At 45.8% G+C, this 17,538-nt stretch overlaps 2 protein-coding genes across 3 annotated transcripts; both read right to left on the bottom strand.

Annotated features, from left to right (window-relative positions):
- Positions 1-26: 26 nt before the first annotated feature.
- Positions 27-6,370, bottom strand: gba (glucosidase, beta, acid). Of its 2 annotated transcripts, none has more exons than XM_049025291.1 (11): positions 6,069-6,370; positions 5,910-5,968; positions 5,482-5,673; positions 5,081-5,227; positions 3,611-3,744; positions 3,007-3,179; positions 2,663-2,900; positions 2,324-2,548; positions 1,669-1,832; positions 968-1,084; positions 27-886 (listed from the first exon to the last, which is right to left on the bottom strand). In XM_049025291.1, exons 2-11 carry the CDS (start codon positions 5,965-5,967, stop codon positions 781-783), a joined length of 1,554 nt encoding a protein of 517 aa, XP_048881248.1. In that variant the 5' UTR covers position 5,968; positions 6,069-6,370; the 3' UTR covers positions 27-780. The 2 variants fall into 2 exon arrangements, with proteins under 2 accessions (XP_048881248.1, XP_048881247.1); XM_049025290.1 differs by having other exon boundaries at positions 6,148-6,370.
- A 1,961-nt stretch (positions 6,371-8,331) lies between these two features.
- dap3 (death associated protein 3) lies at positions 8,332-12,107 on the bottom strand. The gene is made up of 13 exons (XM_049026704.1): positions 11,930-12,107; positions 11,594-11,635; positions 11,164-11,286; positions 10,978-11,079; positions 10,763-10,871; positions 10,417-10,509; positions 10,160-10,290; positions 9,995-10,075; positions 9,672-9,833; positions 9,511-9,570; positions 9,268-9,357; positions 8,596-8,713; positions 8,332-8,519 (listed from the first exon to the last, which is right to left on the bottom strand). The coding sequence occupies exons 2-13, from the start codon at positions 11,630-11,632 to the stop codon at positions 8,434-8,436; spliced, it is 1,194 nt and encodes a 397-aa protein (XP_048882661.1). The 5' UTR covers positions 11,633-11,635; positions 11,930-12,107; the 3' UTR covers positions 8,332-8,433.
- Between the last annotated feature and the right edge of the window lie 5,431 nt (positions 12,108-17,538).

Genomic DNA, 17,538 nt, shown 5'->3' with positions numbered 1-17,538 from the left:
GGAAAACTGGTCCTCGCAAACCCACATTTTACAAGCGGTTATAGATTTATTTATTTAGCAGACTTGTACAAAGTATCATACAACTGAGGATCACAGAGCAGGGTCATCCCACATACCAGGTGCAACTGGGGTTAAGGCCCAACAGTGACATTAATCTGCCAGCAACAAGATTCGAACTGGTGACCTTCCCGATCCATGGCATGCAGTCTCTCACCCACAGAGCCACACACCATCCTTAATACCTGTTTTTAGTTAGAAGGAACATCCATAAGCCTACAGCATAGTTAGATAGATAGAACTTTATTAATCCCTCGGGAAGGTTCCTCTGGGAAATTCTAGTTACCATGGATGTTATGCTTGTAATGACAGCTTAGATTAATGACATCCGCCACACGCTGGTATGTTAGCGTGTTTTCAGGAGTGTGATCTTGGAAACTGGACTTGGAGAACATTCTCAGGAAGCAGAGAAATAGTTTGTATCTGAAGCCAGAGCTTAACCCTAACCCTCTCCTCGCAAGCTGCTCTAATCTTTCATTTATCTGAATCTGCAATAAGCAAACATTTGAAATGTCATTCTGTACATCATCAAATGTGGTACAGTGAAGTTTGTATCAATTCATATCGTTAATGGAGAGTAATGAGTCAGTTAGTCGTGCAAATCACTGAGTGTCCACGTGGTTCATAATCAGATCAATCAACCAGGTGAGTGTTTCATCCTTTGATTGGGGACTGCCAAGCCTCTTTGGGGCATGTCTGTCCGTGGGCTGGCCAGCAGGTGCGTCACCGTGTGGCCCATGCCAGGGTAAGCACAGACCGTGCCGGGGAGACAGCCGGGATATAGCCGACGCTCGGGTCCCACACTTCAAACGGCACGTCCTTGCTGGACCTGGAGCAGAGTGACAGCAGCTACTTAGGCATGGGGACGCTGAGAAAATGCAGAGAAAAGTCTAAGACGAGCAGGTCTCACCTGTTCAGAACTTCCAGCACCGTGGACCCATCCAGTCTGACGAACGCACAGCTCTCCAAATCAGAGTGGGTGTTAAAGGACACGCCCACTCGCTGTGACTCCGCCCACAGGAATTTACTGGTGGACACACCATATTAGCCATGTGCTGGATCATAAGCTATGGGAAAACGTGCTGAAAGGCTACATACAGAAATTTGATGGTTATGTGTAATTTTTCAACACAATTCTATGCCGTTACTACGGAAAGGCAAAAAAAGACAAAAAGGACATCAGAAAACATTTCTTGAATTGTATTTAAAGGTCCACTGCTGCCTTCCAGAGTTGCCGGTTCGAATCCCACCCTTGCTCTCTGTATGGAGTTTGATCGTTCCCCCACTGTCAGGGAGGATTCCTCTCCCTGTTCACAGACGTGCAGTTAGGCTAAATGGTGTCACTAAATTGCCCATTGCATCTAAATGTTCGGGTGCCCTGTGCTGATTGGGTGCCCTGTGCTGATTGGGGGCCCTGTGCTGATTGGGGGCCCTGTGCTGATTGGGGGCCATGTGCTGGGTGTGCCCTGTGCTGATTGGGGGCCATGTGCTGGGTGGTGCCCCCACCCTGAACCGCTGCTGATCAGCTTCAGCTCCCTGTTTCCCTGACTGGTAAAAACAGACGGAACAATAATGGACAGATTACAGGCGGGCTCCATAGCCTCAGCTCACCTGAAGTGGGCCATGATGTAAAAGGTAGGCTGTTTGTAGAAAACATCGCCGGTCTTGCTCACGATGATGGGGCTGTCCACAAAGTTCTTCACCCAGTTGGGCCCACCTTCCAAGTCCAGAACCAGGTTCCAGTCGGTCCAGCCTGTCACATAATGGTTCAGGTCCTGAATGGAAAGGAAAGGGAGAATAGGATTTTGGTTTTCAAAATAAAGAACGTTATTTTCAAGCGTTACGTATAAAATTAAAAATAATCATGCTGTCATATTGCTGCATGCGTGGAATAGCATCCTTTCTGCACGCAGGTTGAAAATTAGATACCAAGATTTCAGGCCGTGCAGCTGAGTAGCTCCCATTTTCATAGTTATCCATGTTAATTAGGATTTAATACCAAATGACACTGGGGAAATACGCAGGGGTGTATATAGTGGTGGGGCCACTGGCCCAAGCTGAAAGCTGATTGGCCCCCTGCCCTGTCACTCATCAAATTTAAAATGTATCATTGGCTAATGATAAGGTCAGCCCCTGTGTGTGAATTTTGTTCCTCTTATGCCCCTCACTTTAAAATATCCTAGAATTGCCTCTAGAAATAGGCTATGGAGGGGAGCCTATGAAGGAGGGCGGTAATCCTGCGCCTTCCCCTGTGCACAGTTCTTACCTCGATGATGTCATGGGCATACCTCTCCGCCCTGTCCCAGCAGCCCAGCTTGACACCGTGATGCCCGGGACTAAATCCCGCACAGGCTTCTGTGCCAAACAGGTAGTACCCTGGGAAGAGGTGGTGTGTGGTGGACAGGGAGATCTCTGCTGGGATGGCGGGGTCCCAGTACCAGTGGACCCCGATGCCATGGATGTAACGGGAGGCCTGGATGTCACTCAGCACCTGATGAAAAGTCACGGTCAAGCGATCGCAGGCAGCAGGCGAAGTTTCCCTCGTTAAGCCAAGCCCAGCTTCTCCCCCAGTCCCTCCCACTCAGCGCCCGGTCTCTGCTCTCACCACTTTAGCCCAGTGTGGTAACAGAGCCCTCTCGTCATCGAGAAGGAGGATGTTAATTTTGGTATGCTGGGATCGGGCGATGGCCGGCCCCAAATCACGGGCTACCCAGTCCCGCTGCATCTCCGCGGTGAAGCCAAGAGCCTGGAAACTGTAGTTGGTTATAAGGCCAGCTGTGGGCTCGTTCCCAGTGGTCACTGCCCAGAAGGTCAGGTTATGCTTCTTGTATTCGTCCAGGAATCTAACCAAGAAGATTGAGGTTGTCTCAGAACAAACGCCGTCCACCAAGGCCTGGTGCCCGAGGCGTCATGCTGCTCCTGTACCAACCTCACATGTCTCCTGCATACCTGACATAGTAGTTAGCCCAGGTCTCGTGCTCCTTTCCCCCCGCCTCGCCCTTTAGGGTGCCCTTGCCGATGAGCGCGCCATTGGTTTTCAGCCAGGCGGGGGAGCTCCATGCACTAGCCAGCAGAGACAAGGGTCTGGGGGACATGGCCTGGGCACGCTGCAGCAGAGGAATCTGAGGGGGTGGGAAATGGGGGCAGTGAATAAAACCCAGCAGAGGATCCCTTGGTGATCCAGATGGGTATGAACACTAAAGCAGAGATGCAGCGTAACCATGGAAACCACACCAGCAACTGGCCTTGGACTATTAAACTGGCCTTGGACTATAGCAGCGTTTCCCAATACGGTCCTCGGGGACACACAGAATCCTCTGTTCTATAGTCCGATGTCCTCAGGGACCCACAGTCGGTACACATTTTTGCTCCCTCTCAGCTCCCGGTAGCCAAAATGTGGATCGTCTGGCAGGGAGCTGGGAGGGAGCAAAAATGTGGACCAACTGTGGGTCCCTGAGGACAGCGGACTATAGAACAGAGGATTTCTCTCCCATTCATATCCTAGTTTTTCACTGGTCCCTCCCGCCTATATATCAATGAGGAGCAGGCCGACCTTCATCTTCAGGTCCTCGGGAGCCAGACTGAAGTTGAGCAGCTGGAAGTCTCCAGGTGTGTCAGCGTAGGTGTAGAGGCGACTGGAGAAGTCGCAGCTGGCCATGGGCACACGCACTACACTGTACTCCGCACCTGGGTAGAGAGGAAGGATGGGCGTCATGCCATGGCAATGGCTGCTGGCAGAGGGAATAAAGTGACCCCAGACAACAGGGCAGGCTTCCCCAAATCTGGTCCTGGAGGGCCAGTCTGACACAGTATGCAGATTTCCCTGTTCAAAGACACCTACTAAACCTGGCAAACAGTGTTGCAGACTGGCCCTCCAAGACCGGAATTAGGGAACCCTGCCATAGGGACACATTTATTAGGTACAACTAGCTATTACCAAGCACGACGCACTATTGCCTGTTTCAAAGAAACAGATTCAAAGAATCCTGTTATATTAACCTTTTTTTTTTTTTTTTTTAATTGTGCCCTCTTAGCTTGAACAAGTTTGACCTCTGACCTGGAAGGTGTTTCCAGGAACAGAAATGTCTCTGACTGGATCTTTTTTTTTGTTCTTCATTCTCTGCAAATTCTAAAATTGGGGTACCCAACTATTTTTCCTCGACGTCCAAATTCCACCAGCAGCGGAAAGCCAAGGTCCGTTGCATTGGAACTGGGGGGAGGGGGAGTGCGGGTCCCCAGTGATAAAATAAAATTATGATATTTTCAGACCAGGGCTTGCAGTCCAGATTCCAATGTCTTTCCGCTAGTTGGTGACCACTGCCAAAGATGCTACACTGTGTGACTCATTTTTGAGTCTGAGATGCTGTAACCACCAGCTCAGGCACCAGCAATGACACAGAGTTTAAAAATCGCTTAGATCAGGCTTCTTAACACCTGCTGTGCTTTGTCAAGTAGTAAATGATTCTCTTGACCTCCTCTGCGTGATTGTTTATATGTTCCGTTGCTGTCACATGATTCATCATTGGGAGGCGCAATAAATTGGTCTGAATATATTTAATACCCATTATAAAAATGATTATAGTTGTAATTATTTTAATTCTTTTGGAGGCCATCTAACTTCAATGAGCACCAATGTCCAGGACCTAGATACCAACCCAACAGCAGGTTTTATCAGGTGATGAGATGATTAGACCCAATGCTATTCCGTGAAACAAGCCTGAGAGGGGAGGCGAGTTTAGTGCCCCATAATACCGGGGCTAGATCCTCCTACACCTTTCCAGCGCACCAAGGTCTTTATTGATCATTGCAAGCGAGGATTTCAGTCAAACACCTTCTCTGATGGATGTTAGTCTGAGGGTACAGTGTGCCGTTTACAGTGTGCACCTCACTGTTCCAGTGGAGAGTGACCCATCACATCCTAAACATCTTCCACCCAGGTAGCAAGCAAACCCTGGTCTACTAAACTTCTGAGGTCCAGAAAGCAAAAATGTCCTGTCCTGTCTGTCAGCCCTTCCCCAATTACCCTCGGGAGAGAAGTACTGCTTCAGCAGGCTGTCCTGGGCTCCGGGAGACAAGGAGAGGATGTTCATGGCTGCTGCATCCGTCATAGCACCCCCAAAGCCTTTTATCTTCTGATACTTCTGGCTACTGATGATACTGAGCCTGAGAGCTGAGGGAGGGAGGAAGACAGAACAGAATTGGGGAAGTAATAATATAAAGTGAAAGGAAAACAAGAAAGGAAACTGCCAAATAAGCAAGATGAGCAAAACACTTATCAGGTACCACTTCAGTAAAAATGCCCAAATAAAAATAACAGTTTAAGCGATCAGACGTTAATGTTATCAAATCTATGAAATTGTGCTTCAAGGGGACAAAAAATAAATAAATCACCAATCAAGACAGTCAATAAAGTTGCCCACTCACCTGCACCAGTGGTGGTGTTCTGTACCTGCCCCAGCAATTTTTCAAACCTCTTCCCTGCTTTGTTGGTGGTGAAGGACCAAAATTGCCCCACGGGGGGCAATTTGATCACCCCCGGCAAATCGCAGTAAGTGGAGTTGCATTCGCACACCACTGACCCCTGACCAAAGTCCCGCGGCACACACCCATCGCCACCTGAATGACACACATCATAAGGAAGAGGGGGTCCCGTCACTGTTTTTATTACATTTGCGAAAAGATCATGAAAAATGCAAACAGCAAATGACAAGACATGCGACAAAACTCCCTTTAAAACTCCCAGAAGGTGGCGGCGTTTGTAAAAGAGGAAGACTGAAACATATATTGGACCGTATTTATTTACTTTCATTTGAAATATGGTGCACTGGATATTCTGTTACAAACATACTGACCTCCGTATCCAGTAGCTGCCAGTGTAAGAAGCAGGCAGGCGAGTGGTAGACGTATCATTCTGTGTGCAGAAAGGGGACGTAAATGTAATTCACGCCATTTAAAAAAGCGACATGTTGATACAATGCACAATGCCGGAGGTGTTACAAAACCTACATCACCTGACGCTAGTACAGAGTCAACAAGTCAAAAGCGGCAAATCATTCGTATTACACAAACATCGTGTAACATATAAATTACATTTCGTCCAGACTTATGAACTCTCCAGTCCTTCCCACTTGAAAACAGACCAAGGCTCTTTTATGGTTTTTGCTAGTTTATTTGTAAACTTCAGGAATGGCATTTCACTGTCCGATCATAGTTTTCAGCAACTGTCCGATCACTTATATCCGCGTTTAACGTTTATAAACCTCTACTGTCATGTGCCTCCAGCAGCGCCATTGTCATGTGACTTCTGCAGCACTGCGGTCACGTGACCGTGTAGCAGCGTCCATACATCGTTCTGCCGCTGGGTGTCAGAAACGAAGCACTGTGTACTATCCATCCATCCATCCATCTTCCAAACCGCTTATCCTACTGGGTCGCGGGGGGTCCGGAGCCTATCCCGGAATCAATGGGCACGAGGCAGGGAACAACCCAGGATGGGGGGCCAGCCCATCACAGAGCACACTCACACACCAGTCACTCACACATGCACTGCTACGGGCAATTTAGCAAGTCCAATTAGCCTCAGCATGTTTTTGGACTGTGGGGGGAAACCGGAGTACCCGGAGGAAACCCCAGGACGACATGGGGAGAACATGCAAACTCCCCACACATGTGACCCAGGCGGACACTGCGTACTAAAGACAATGAAATAAAAGAATAACTGTCTAATTTTGCACCTGCGATAACATGTAAAAGTACAACAATAATCTTGTTATATTTCATTAGTTAGTTATGAGGCTAGACATGAACGGGGTTTACCATTGCGTTTTTCTTCGCAGTCTGAAGCGGTGTCATTCCCGTTGTCACCATTGCGTTCGTCCTGTACCAATAGTCCTGTATTACCGCTGACCTATATTGGTGGTGAGTTTCCACTTCAGCTGGAAAAGTTATTGAACAGGGCGAAAAAAAATGTCTCTCTCTGGAACAGCAACAATAGAGTATCCAGCAGTCAAGGAAAAATGTACTGTGATGAAGGACCTAAAAAAATTGTTCTAATGTAAGAAATACATCATATAGACAAAACTATTGGGACCCCTGGCCATTACATCTACAGGAACTTTTATGACATTCCATTCTAAATCCATAAGCATCAACATAGAGTTGGATGTACATTTTATGTGCTGGGTTTAAAGCCAGAGGAAGTTTGGAACTCTGCAGTTATTGAGTCAACAGAGTGTTGGTGACTTTTACGTACTACAAATCTCAGAACTTGGTAACTTGGCTCTGTTACTTTTTGTGCACTGCCACTTTGTGACTGAAGCCAGACTGCATGCCTAGGAGCTTGATTGTACACACCTGTGGTAATGGATCTGAATGAAATCCCGGGATATTTACGACTTTTAAGAATGCCCTGGACTGCAAGGATGAAGTTTCACCATAAGCACAAATGATGAGATTAAAGACAGCAGTGTCTCACATATCTAAGGTTGGGGGTTTGACTCCCATCTGCACCTTGTAGATGTGCAATTTGCCAGTAATCCCCATGGTATACAGATAACCTCCATGGATGAGTTTCCTGAAGCCTCAATGCAACATCATTTGTAAATTCTACCGTTTAACATTACGAACGACGCAGTATTATGAAGGGTTTGGGAAACACACCCCAGCAGGCTAGAGATGTGTGTTTGGGTGAAGCAGCGTCTCTAAATTCCCAATACTCTGTGCCCTGCAATGGACTGCCATTCTGCCCAGAGTACCCCTGCCTCGGCCTGGGATAGGTGTCAGGACCACCCCATGCACTTGCACCCCTTAAGCAGCTGAAGAACAGACTGGTTTTGAAACGACTTGGTTTTGAGCACGCTGGAGAAGATCGTGATGCTTGGAAAACGTTAAAGAGGATGATCAGCAGCAAGATGGAGGAACTGAATCATCATAATGATGAACATGCCATCCGCATGCCTGCAGACTCAGGAAGACAATCTGGATTAAGGCTATCTGTGTAGGTACCAGGAGCCAATGACTGCCATGTATAACAGTGATTAAAGTACTCAAAGGGGCAAGGTTACTGACAATTAAAATTCCCATGAATAATTTCTGTTAACATACACAAGTTCCTCATGCCTGAGAATATTTATTACAACCTTGATGTGAAATAATATCTCCCAACAGCATCTATGCAAATTAGGTCATTTTGTTTGATGACCCAGCCACCCCACCTCCCCCCCCACCCCTCCCCCAAGGCCCACTGGAAAACACTGAACATGATGCACAACCGGAGTCTGTGAAACATTTTATTTCTGAGTATTTTGGGTAGGAAGCAGCGTAGAATGTCACAGGGCACGTCGCAGATGTCATTTTCAGGTGGATGAAGACGTCCCTTCACAGAGACGCACAGAGGCGTTCGAAGATGGCGGGGTTCCGGTTGCTGAGGAACATCAGCTCTTTCTTTCCCTCCTCGGTGTGCCCTATAGGGGGCACACTCATCAGCAGACAGCAGTAGCATGTGGCCAGGCGGCTCGGCTCATACTGTCCGCCACTCACCATACGAATGCTGCAGCCAGTTGCGTTCGATGTAGTACTGGTAGCAGCTTTCGAACTCCTTCTCGTCATAAGGTGGCACCGGGACAGGAATGAAGGGCTCGAGGCTTTCGAAGCCCTCCTGAAGTATGAGGAAAAGGTACGTGTGAGGTGTCAGCACTTCCCACCATATAGAATATTTACAATTAGTCATCAATCTGCTGCTTATATGCAAAGTTACAACAGTTACAAGTGACACGTGCTTTCTGGGATTTGAACCCACAACCTTTGCATTGCCAGCACAATTCTCTACTTGTTAAGTTACAAGATGCACCATGAAATACATAGTGACAGTATTGCACTCTGGTAAAAGGTAACGTAAAGCTGCTAAACAGCTCCTACAGTATTTGGTGATCGGTTGAGTAATGCTGGCTTCTGCCAGAGCAGAAACATTATCAGGCATAATATGTAAAATGTGTTTGCGTTTTCCATTTTTAAACGCTCCTCCAGAGACTTCAATGATTCAGAACAACAATGTTAAGCAACGATACCTATTTTAAACTCCATAAGCACTAACACCACACGAGGTGCTAATGAACTAAACCTCACTTTCCCACCAACGTGCAGCGGCAGCCACGGCTAGGAGAGACGCGAGTCCACAGCGAACAGTGATCAACGCCGTCATGACGGCATTACCTTTCCCAGAAGGCTGTGGGGCAGGTAAGCAGTGCGCGGGGTGAAGAGGGAACCCGTCTGGGACAGAGTCGCAATGATGGCACCCCCACACTGCGAAAGGGGAGGGGGCAGGTTAGCAGGAAACCGAGAGCACTGAGGTATGAGGCCAGAGCAGGGAAGCCAGAAAAATGGTAAGGGGTGGAGCTAAGGAAACGTCATCCTCTGAAACTCAAAGGAACCCCCCCCCCCCCCAATTTTGCTTACCCAGTCATTCTTTAGCATTTTCCTCAGGTTGTGAACCACAGTGAGCTCCTCAGCCAAGACCTGAGATGGTCATAGACAGATAGTGTGAGGCGGGCAGTCGCACGGCGGACCGTACTGAGCCAAGGCGGGCCATGGTGGCTTTCCCGGGGTCGCCGGCTCACCTCACTCTTGTCCTCCTTCCGCAGCGTGGTCCTCCCCCAGAGCGCATTCACCCCGTCCACGGCCACCGCCAGCCTCAGGCCGCTGGGGCCCCCGCACTGCGTCCGCAGTTCCCGCATCAACGCCCCCATCACATCGCTGCTGCTCTTCACCCTGGTCAAGCCCTGGGGGGGACAAGCAGGCGTGAGGATCAGAGTGTGCAATACCCTTGACAAACACCAGCTCTGAAGGGGGCACAATTCGAAGAGTGTTAGAATGGGAATGAGAGGCTGTTAGGAGGAAGGCAACACTAAATACAAGCTAAGCAAAAAGTAAACAGCACTACCTTCTCCACCAGCTCCCCTAGAGGGCGCCCCTCCTCAGTGCTCTCCCGTTTAGTCCACACGTAGCTCTTTGTCGTCTTTATCTAGGAAAACGACACACAAACAGAGCAGTTAGGGCCAATGGTATACCATCGAGGCCAAAGCCCATGAGCCTGGTCCCACTGAACCTCAGAGAGGAGATGCTTGTTGGTGACGCCAAAGTTCTTCAGCCACTGCGAGGCCAGGACTGGCTGGTCCAGACGCGCGGATTTATACGATGACGGAAGGAGCTCCTTGCAGTTCTTGATCCACAGGTGAGCTGAGAGGACAGGCAGGGCATGTCGTTAGAGAGACAGATTCCACGAAAGGAGGTTTGGCATCGGGGGCAGCTTGCGAGCAAAGGTTAGCAGAGAGGTAGGATAGGGCAGCCTGGGCAGGGCCTCACCGTCAGGTATGTGAAGAACCAGCCAGCCCTGGCTGAAGCAGTAGTGCACAGCATGGCACAAGGCCATGGTCTTCCCACTGCCTGTTATCCCATCTACAGCACCAGTCAAGGTCAAGGGTTCTGTAAAGGAGCACCCCTCACTGTGTAAACCCAGCATGGAAATGCGTGCGACCCGTCGACGAAGGCAGCTGACGGAAAGCTCTTAGACGCCGGCCAAAATGAGGCTTCTTTGTGTAGGAGCTTTCAGGAATGCGCACTGTGGTTGAAGGTGCTGGTGAGGGTAACGGGGGGGGGGGGGGGGGGGGGGGACAGAATGGGGCAGGGGGCTGTCGAGAGGCGAGGATACACAGTAGGTATCGCAGGGCTGGCTGGCTGTAGTCGGTCCTCTTCAGGTGTGACATGACCTCGAGGGCGGGCTGGCGCACCATCACACAGCACTCATTGAAGGTCTTCATCTACACAGGGCAGAGCAGAGTCAGGAACTCAGCACTCCAAGTAGACACCTTAAAGATGAACCCCACCCCCGCACTCCCACAATGAGCACAGTGCTTTCCCAGTTACCTGCTGCTGGAGTCGGCGGGGCAGCCCATGCGGGAAGGCAGAGCGCAGCTGGTCGGGAGACAGTGTGTAATACTGACCCACATCCTGTTCTGAATGGTTGGCCTTAAGCATGGATTGGAGGAGTAAAGGAACCGCGTCATTCAAGACAAACACAGAGCAGCCATAAGCGAGGTAGGCGGCACTCACCGGATTCTGCTCGGGAGTCCGGAAGATGGCTCTCTCAATTTTTACTGGCGTTTCTGGTTCAGCAGAAGCCGTGACGGGTTGCTGACTCTGTCCTGATAGATGAAGGGGGCGCGTCTGACAGACCTGGAAATTATTTATGGAATAACAATCGAAAAATATTTGCAATCTGCTTTGTGTACTTTTAAAAAAAATAATAATTCAATCAATCATGTTAAATGACAGCCAGAAGCATATTTCCATCTTACACTCCTGGATTTTTGACATGCATTTAATATACAAGAAACTGGTCGATGACATGCATTTAATGTGCAAGGAAGTGGTCAATATAATGTCATTGAATCAGAAAACTTGTTACTACCCCTAAATTTAAAACCCTGGCCGAATAAGTAATTAAAATGTAAATAAATCCTTATAACAGAATACCACTTACCATGCGGCAAAACCTCGTGGGTACTCTCTGTAGAGCCATAATCTGTAACACAAACATCTAGATTGGCTACATAACGATGAAAGTCACGCATAAAAATATTCACACACAAAATCAAAACGCATTAGCATATAGAATCTAAGGCAGCAAGTATATTAGTATCACTGTGTGATCTCACATGCTAATCTTAAATGTTAAAATAGTAGCCATGGACCACTAAAATGTAAGTAAACACCTAAATAAACAAATTGACTTTTATCATCTCACTATTTATCCTAATTCACTCATATGATCAATACTGACATTCTACGGTGTATGACTTCCACCAAGCTAACTTACCCACAAACCTTCCCTAAAATTCCGCTACCAGAAATATCAATTAAGGTTCAGATACTTTGACACATATACCCCGCCTAGTCTATATCGTACAGACGAGCAAGCACTATAATATAACCAATTTTCCTAGGTCGTTCTGTCACGAGAAGACTTCTGTGGACGCGGCCATTTTTGTTTAGGGCATGGCTGTCAGCGACCGGAAGCGGACGTTATAAACACGCGGTTGCAACGCAGCATCCGGAGACGTGGTTAGTGTCCTAGAAGTGAGGCAGATGCCGTTGTGGGACATAATATGTTATGTGCAACGTGTTTGTTTATTCCTCTCTTGGCGAACATGCGCAACCTGGAAAAGTCAGATGATAATTTGCAATCTAATCAAGAACTGCTCTGTTTCACAATTTCTCAAAATCATTGTATCAATTAAAATGATTCCACTGCTTTCAATACAAAGGTGAACTATTACTAGTTTTTTTCTTTGAATTTTTTTTTAGGGTTTATTTGTATAGAGGATCGCAGGTCATGGTTATGGAACTGACTGCATGTGTAAATTATGAGTTAGTTAAATAGTGCTTACTTGCCTCTCAGCTCCAGTAGGCTGGAATTACACAGCCTAATAGCAGAGCAGCTTTAACATTCACAAAGTAATACAGTGCAATTACCCACTAAAGCACAATCTTGTACTTTTTGTAGTTCCCCCACTACTGTCAATCCAACCAGACAAGAGAAATACACTCAGTAATCCCACTATAACAGATTAACACTTAAGAGCACAAAAATAACAGTGCACACAAAGTCCAGAATCACAGCAATTAAGAAGACTTAATAATCAATAAAATTAACTTATAAAACATTCTACAACTTTAAAACCTGCAGGTTGTACTATCACAATACAGCTGCTGATTGTTACACAAATTAAACATCGTATTATTTTACTGTCAGTCTTATTGTTTTCTGGCCATATTTCTAGTTTTATTGATTATTAACTAACAGTACCTTCCAAAAACAGTATTTATTTCAATTAGATGCACTGTGTGATTCATACTGATAAGTGGAGGGAGGGATATGGTGTCCCCAGTAATATTAGATATTATTTCTTCTTGGTGCAGTATAAGTTGCACATTGTAAACCAGTTTTCCAACATCTTATATTTCTCAACCACTTGTCCAGTAAAGTGACTCAAGATGGAAGAACACCCTGGATAGGATGCCCGTCCACTTCAGGATATACATCCACACTTTAGATGTCATTTTAGCTAACCATATATTGGCATACTGTTAGAACTTACTTAGGATGGACATTAATCATATCGTGACATCAGTAATATTGCAGACAGTATTTGCACTGCAGGGGATATTAAATTGATGTCATGTTGATTTTTTTGGAATGGCTAAATGAGTTAAACATGCATAATTAAATAACACAGCCCATAGATATAAATAATTTTGTTTGCTGATTATTGCCATTCTATTTCCTATTTCTTTTTTGTAATTAGACTTGTACTCTGGAGAAAAACTGAAGTAACCTGAATAAAAACCCACACAAAAAAGGAAGAGAATTCAAATGTCCTACCAACAGACAGAGGTGGAGACTTCAGGTCCAGAAAGTACAAATCCAGACCAAGATTTTGTTTCAACCAACCAGTTTGAGTATGAAGAGTCACAGTCACAGAGTACTGAACTGTTTGGTTGAAACAAAAATCCTGGTCTGGATTTGTACTCTCTGAACCTAAAATCTCCACCTCTGGATACAGATACTGTGCAGGATTCAGATCCCACCTGCACGTAGGTAGATATGAAGTGACACTGGTGTTCTCTTTGAGAACTGTGAAGCCAATGTATGGTTTGCACTGGACAATATTTCATATGTTTCTCTTTACTCTACTATGAAAATCTAACCCAGTTTAAATCTACGTAAAGTTTCTTAGTGGTTTCTATGGCTGTGCCTATCATGATTTTGAAATAGTTACAAAATACTCAGGATTATAAGACCAGTTCCTAATTTCATGGACAGACTCTACAAATGATGACATGCTCATATATACTTAAACAGACTGACTGTGGGTCTGCCAGGTGATCTTGATCAGAGGTGGCAATTTCAGGTCCAGAAAGTAAAACTCCAGACTATGATTTACTTTCAACCAACCAGATGAGCATAAAGAGTCACAGTCACAGAGTATTCACCTGGTTGGTTGAAAGTAAATCATGGTCTGGATTTTTATCTTCTGGACCTGAAATTGCCACCTCTGATCTTGATCCCTGTTATATTTTATCAGCCACAAAAGCTAGGCAAATTCAAACAATCGTAATAATACATTAAAATGGAAATTTTTTTTTTAAGGATCGACATAAAGAAAACCATCTTTTGAGTTGTGAATTTCACATGTGATTTTTGTGGCAATGACAAATAAACAGCAGGCCGAACTCGCATAGACTCCAAAACCATTAATGCAATTAAAGATAAGAATAAGTCTCAATACTGAAACCACGGAAGTTCATTTCCTTTGTAGCCCACTTTGTATCATGTCTAACAAAGGGCCTGATCTCACTATTACCAGCGGATTCAGCCCGTGCTACAAGCCCTTTTCATGCCAGCTGGTGTGCAGATTCCCCAGTAATTTCGAACAGCTGTTTCCCAGTTTTTGTGTCTTCATCACTTAATGACGACCCAAGCAAAAATGTGACGCTCATTTATTATCTGAGTGGCTCAGCAGGTAGTACTGCTGTCTCATAGCTCCAAGGCCAGGCAGCCCCTCCTGAATTCAGGCCCAGCCACTCACAGCATCAACGTATCTAAGTTGCTTCTACCCACACTGGCAAAATATACCATTCAGGTGAATCGGGTCCTCTAAATGACCAATAATGTGCAAATGCCATGAGACTAAGGATCCAATCCGGGAAGGATCCAATACTTACAAATATAGGAGAATACAGGAGACAGTCAAGATAGTAGTGATCCTTGTCCAAGTAACTCATATTATTTCCTGCTACAAATACCATGTCCTGGCCCATTTCCAAATCTGTAACTATCAACCAGGGACAAATTAAAATGTCAATACACCCAGCAAAAAGGGTCCAGCTGCGGGAAATCAATAGTCTTCTCTACTCATGGTTTTCTTTGGGGTTTTACTCTGTATTTCATAAACTTCCAAACAGCCAGCATTAAGGTGCCCAACTGACTGAGTTTCACAAGCTCAATGCTGGAAAAAGTGATAGGAAAGAGTGTGTTTGCAGTGTTGAGGTTATTTAGGGACTTCTGTGGCTTTGCATATTTCTAGGTGTGACATTTAATGACAATAATAAATTATATTCTCATTCTCTCTGGGGGCATTGGGCAGGGACAATGTAATATTGTGAAAATGAACTACACAAAAATGAATTGAAATTAATTTAAGTCAATCTACACACATGTCCATGAAATATTTATCATTCGCAGCATGGCGGCTCAGTGGATAGTGGCCAGGCCTCACATGCCCTTGGAGAGTCTGTTCAGACATGGTGGAAAAGAGCAAGGATGGATAATCTGTATTCAGATTATCCATAGATTTTATGAATTTTATATATTATAAAATGATGCATAAATACATTGATCTACAATAAAACCACTGACTGACAGATGAACTGAATAACATTGATTGTCTCATTACATTGGCACTTGTCGAGGGTTCAATTATATTTATACAGCATGTGAGGAAAAAATGGGCAAGTGTAAGGATCTGAGTGACTCTGACAAGGACCAAACTGTGATGACTAGATGACTGGGTCAGATCATCTCCAAAAAGCCAGGTTTTATGAGGCGTTCCCAGTATGCACTGGTCAGTACCCACCAAAAGGTCCAAAGAAGGCCAACTGGTGAACTGGCGATGAGGTCATGAGTGCCCAAGGCTTACTGAAGCACATGAGGAATGAAGGTTAGCCCGTCCAGTTCGACCCCACAGGACAGCTACTGTAGCACAAATTGCTGAAAAAGTGAATGCCGGCTGTGATAGAAAGGTGTCAGAACACACAGAGCATCACAGCTGCTGAGTATGGAGCTGCAGAGCGGTCAGAGGGCCCATGCCGATCCCCCAACTGATGAGTCTCATTTTCTGTTACATCATGTGGAGAGCCGGGTGATTGTGTGTGTCATTTACCTGGGGAAGAGATGGCACTAGATGCACTATGGGAAGAAGGCAAGTCGGCAGAGGTAGTGTGATGCTCTGGGCAATGTTCTGCTGGGAAACCTTGGGTCCTGGCATGCATGTGGATGTTACTTTGACATGTGCCACCTACCTAAACGTTGCTGTAGACCAAGTACACCCTTTCATGACAAAAGTATTCCTGGTGGCAGTGGCCTCTTCAGCAGGATAATTTGTCCTTAAAAGTTGTTCAAGTATGATCTGAGGAACATGAAAATGAGTTCAAGAGCTCCAAACTCCACATATCTCAGTCTCACTGAGCATCTGTGGAATGTGCTATACAAACACGTCCGATCCATGGAGACCCCACCTCACAGAGTATGAACCACTGAACACTTATAATCTAATTTCTCCAAAAATACACTTCCAATCACTCAGATAAACTTGATGATGTCAGCTGCTTGTGACATTGCATTCATAGCCAATATTGCCAGTTTCAGTCATTTTAAGACAACTAGGCTCAATATTGCTCACTTTGTGACATCCATCCATTTTCCAAACCGCTTATCACGGGGGGTCTGGAGCCTGTCCTGGAAGAAATGGGCACGAGGCAGGGAACAACCCAGGATGGGGGGACAGCCCATTGCAGGGCACACTCACACACCATTCACTCACACGGGCAATTTAGCAAGTCCAATTAGCCGCAGCATGTCTTTGGACAGTGAAGGGAAACCAGAGTACCTGGAGGAAACCCCACGACGACATGGGGGAGAACATGCAAACTCCACACACATGTAACACAGGCGGAGACTCGAGCCTGGTCCCAGAGGTGTGAGGCAACAGTGCTAACCACTGCACCACCATGCTACCCCCAACTATAAACATAAAAAATTATAAATAAGAACAGGTTTTGGCCAATTTGCTTTTATAAAAATTAAATAAACATAAAATAAAATATTTCTTTAACACATGCAAAAATACAGTTATTTTATTTAAAACAAAAACATATGTGTATTTAGGACATTTTATCCTTATGTTTTCGAACTTTTTGGCCCCATCTTAAAATTAGGATAAGTGCCAATATTTAACACGTCTAGTCACTGAGTGTAGTTATATATGGAAGTCAAAAAGTACTGTTTTCTGTGTAAAAAGCAGACAGATAATCGCCTGCACATACAGCATCGTGCTGTTGGTTAGTCTCTGGATGAAGGATGGCTGTGCTACTATCATGAAGCACGGGGGAAATGTGAAAGATGATCCCGATGGAAAATTACCGCTTTTACTGCGGCTAAGATAAACAGTCGCGGCGGTAAAGTCAGCATCCCCGTGTGTTTTAAAACGCCATATAACCTTCTTGTACCTTTGACACTTGGCATGTCCGGCTTATCGTGGCCAAGACCAATTAAAGTGCAAATATAACCGTGGTAGAGTCAATTAAGAGAAAAGCGACACTGCTCGCGGGATCTCTTCATTTTGTAAAGTGCCTTTTCTGCATAGG

This window comes from Brienomyrus brachyistius, chromosome 9 (assembly GCF_023856365.1).
Source record: "Brienomyrus brachyistius isolate T26 chromosome 9, BBRACH_0.4, whole genome shotgun sequence".
Classification (NCBI taxonomy): domain Eukaryota; kingdom Metazoa; phylum Chordata; class Actinopteri; order Osteoglossiformes; family Mormyridae; genus Brienomyrus; species Brienomyrus brachyistius.
This window is presented reverse-complemented; position numbering and strand designations above follow the sequence as displayed.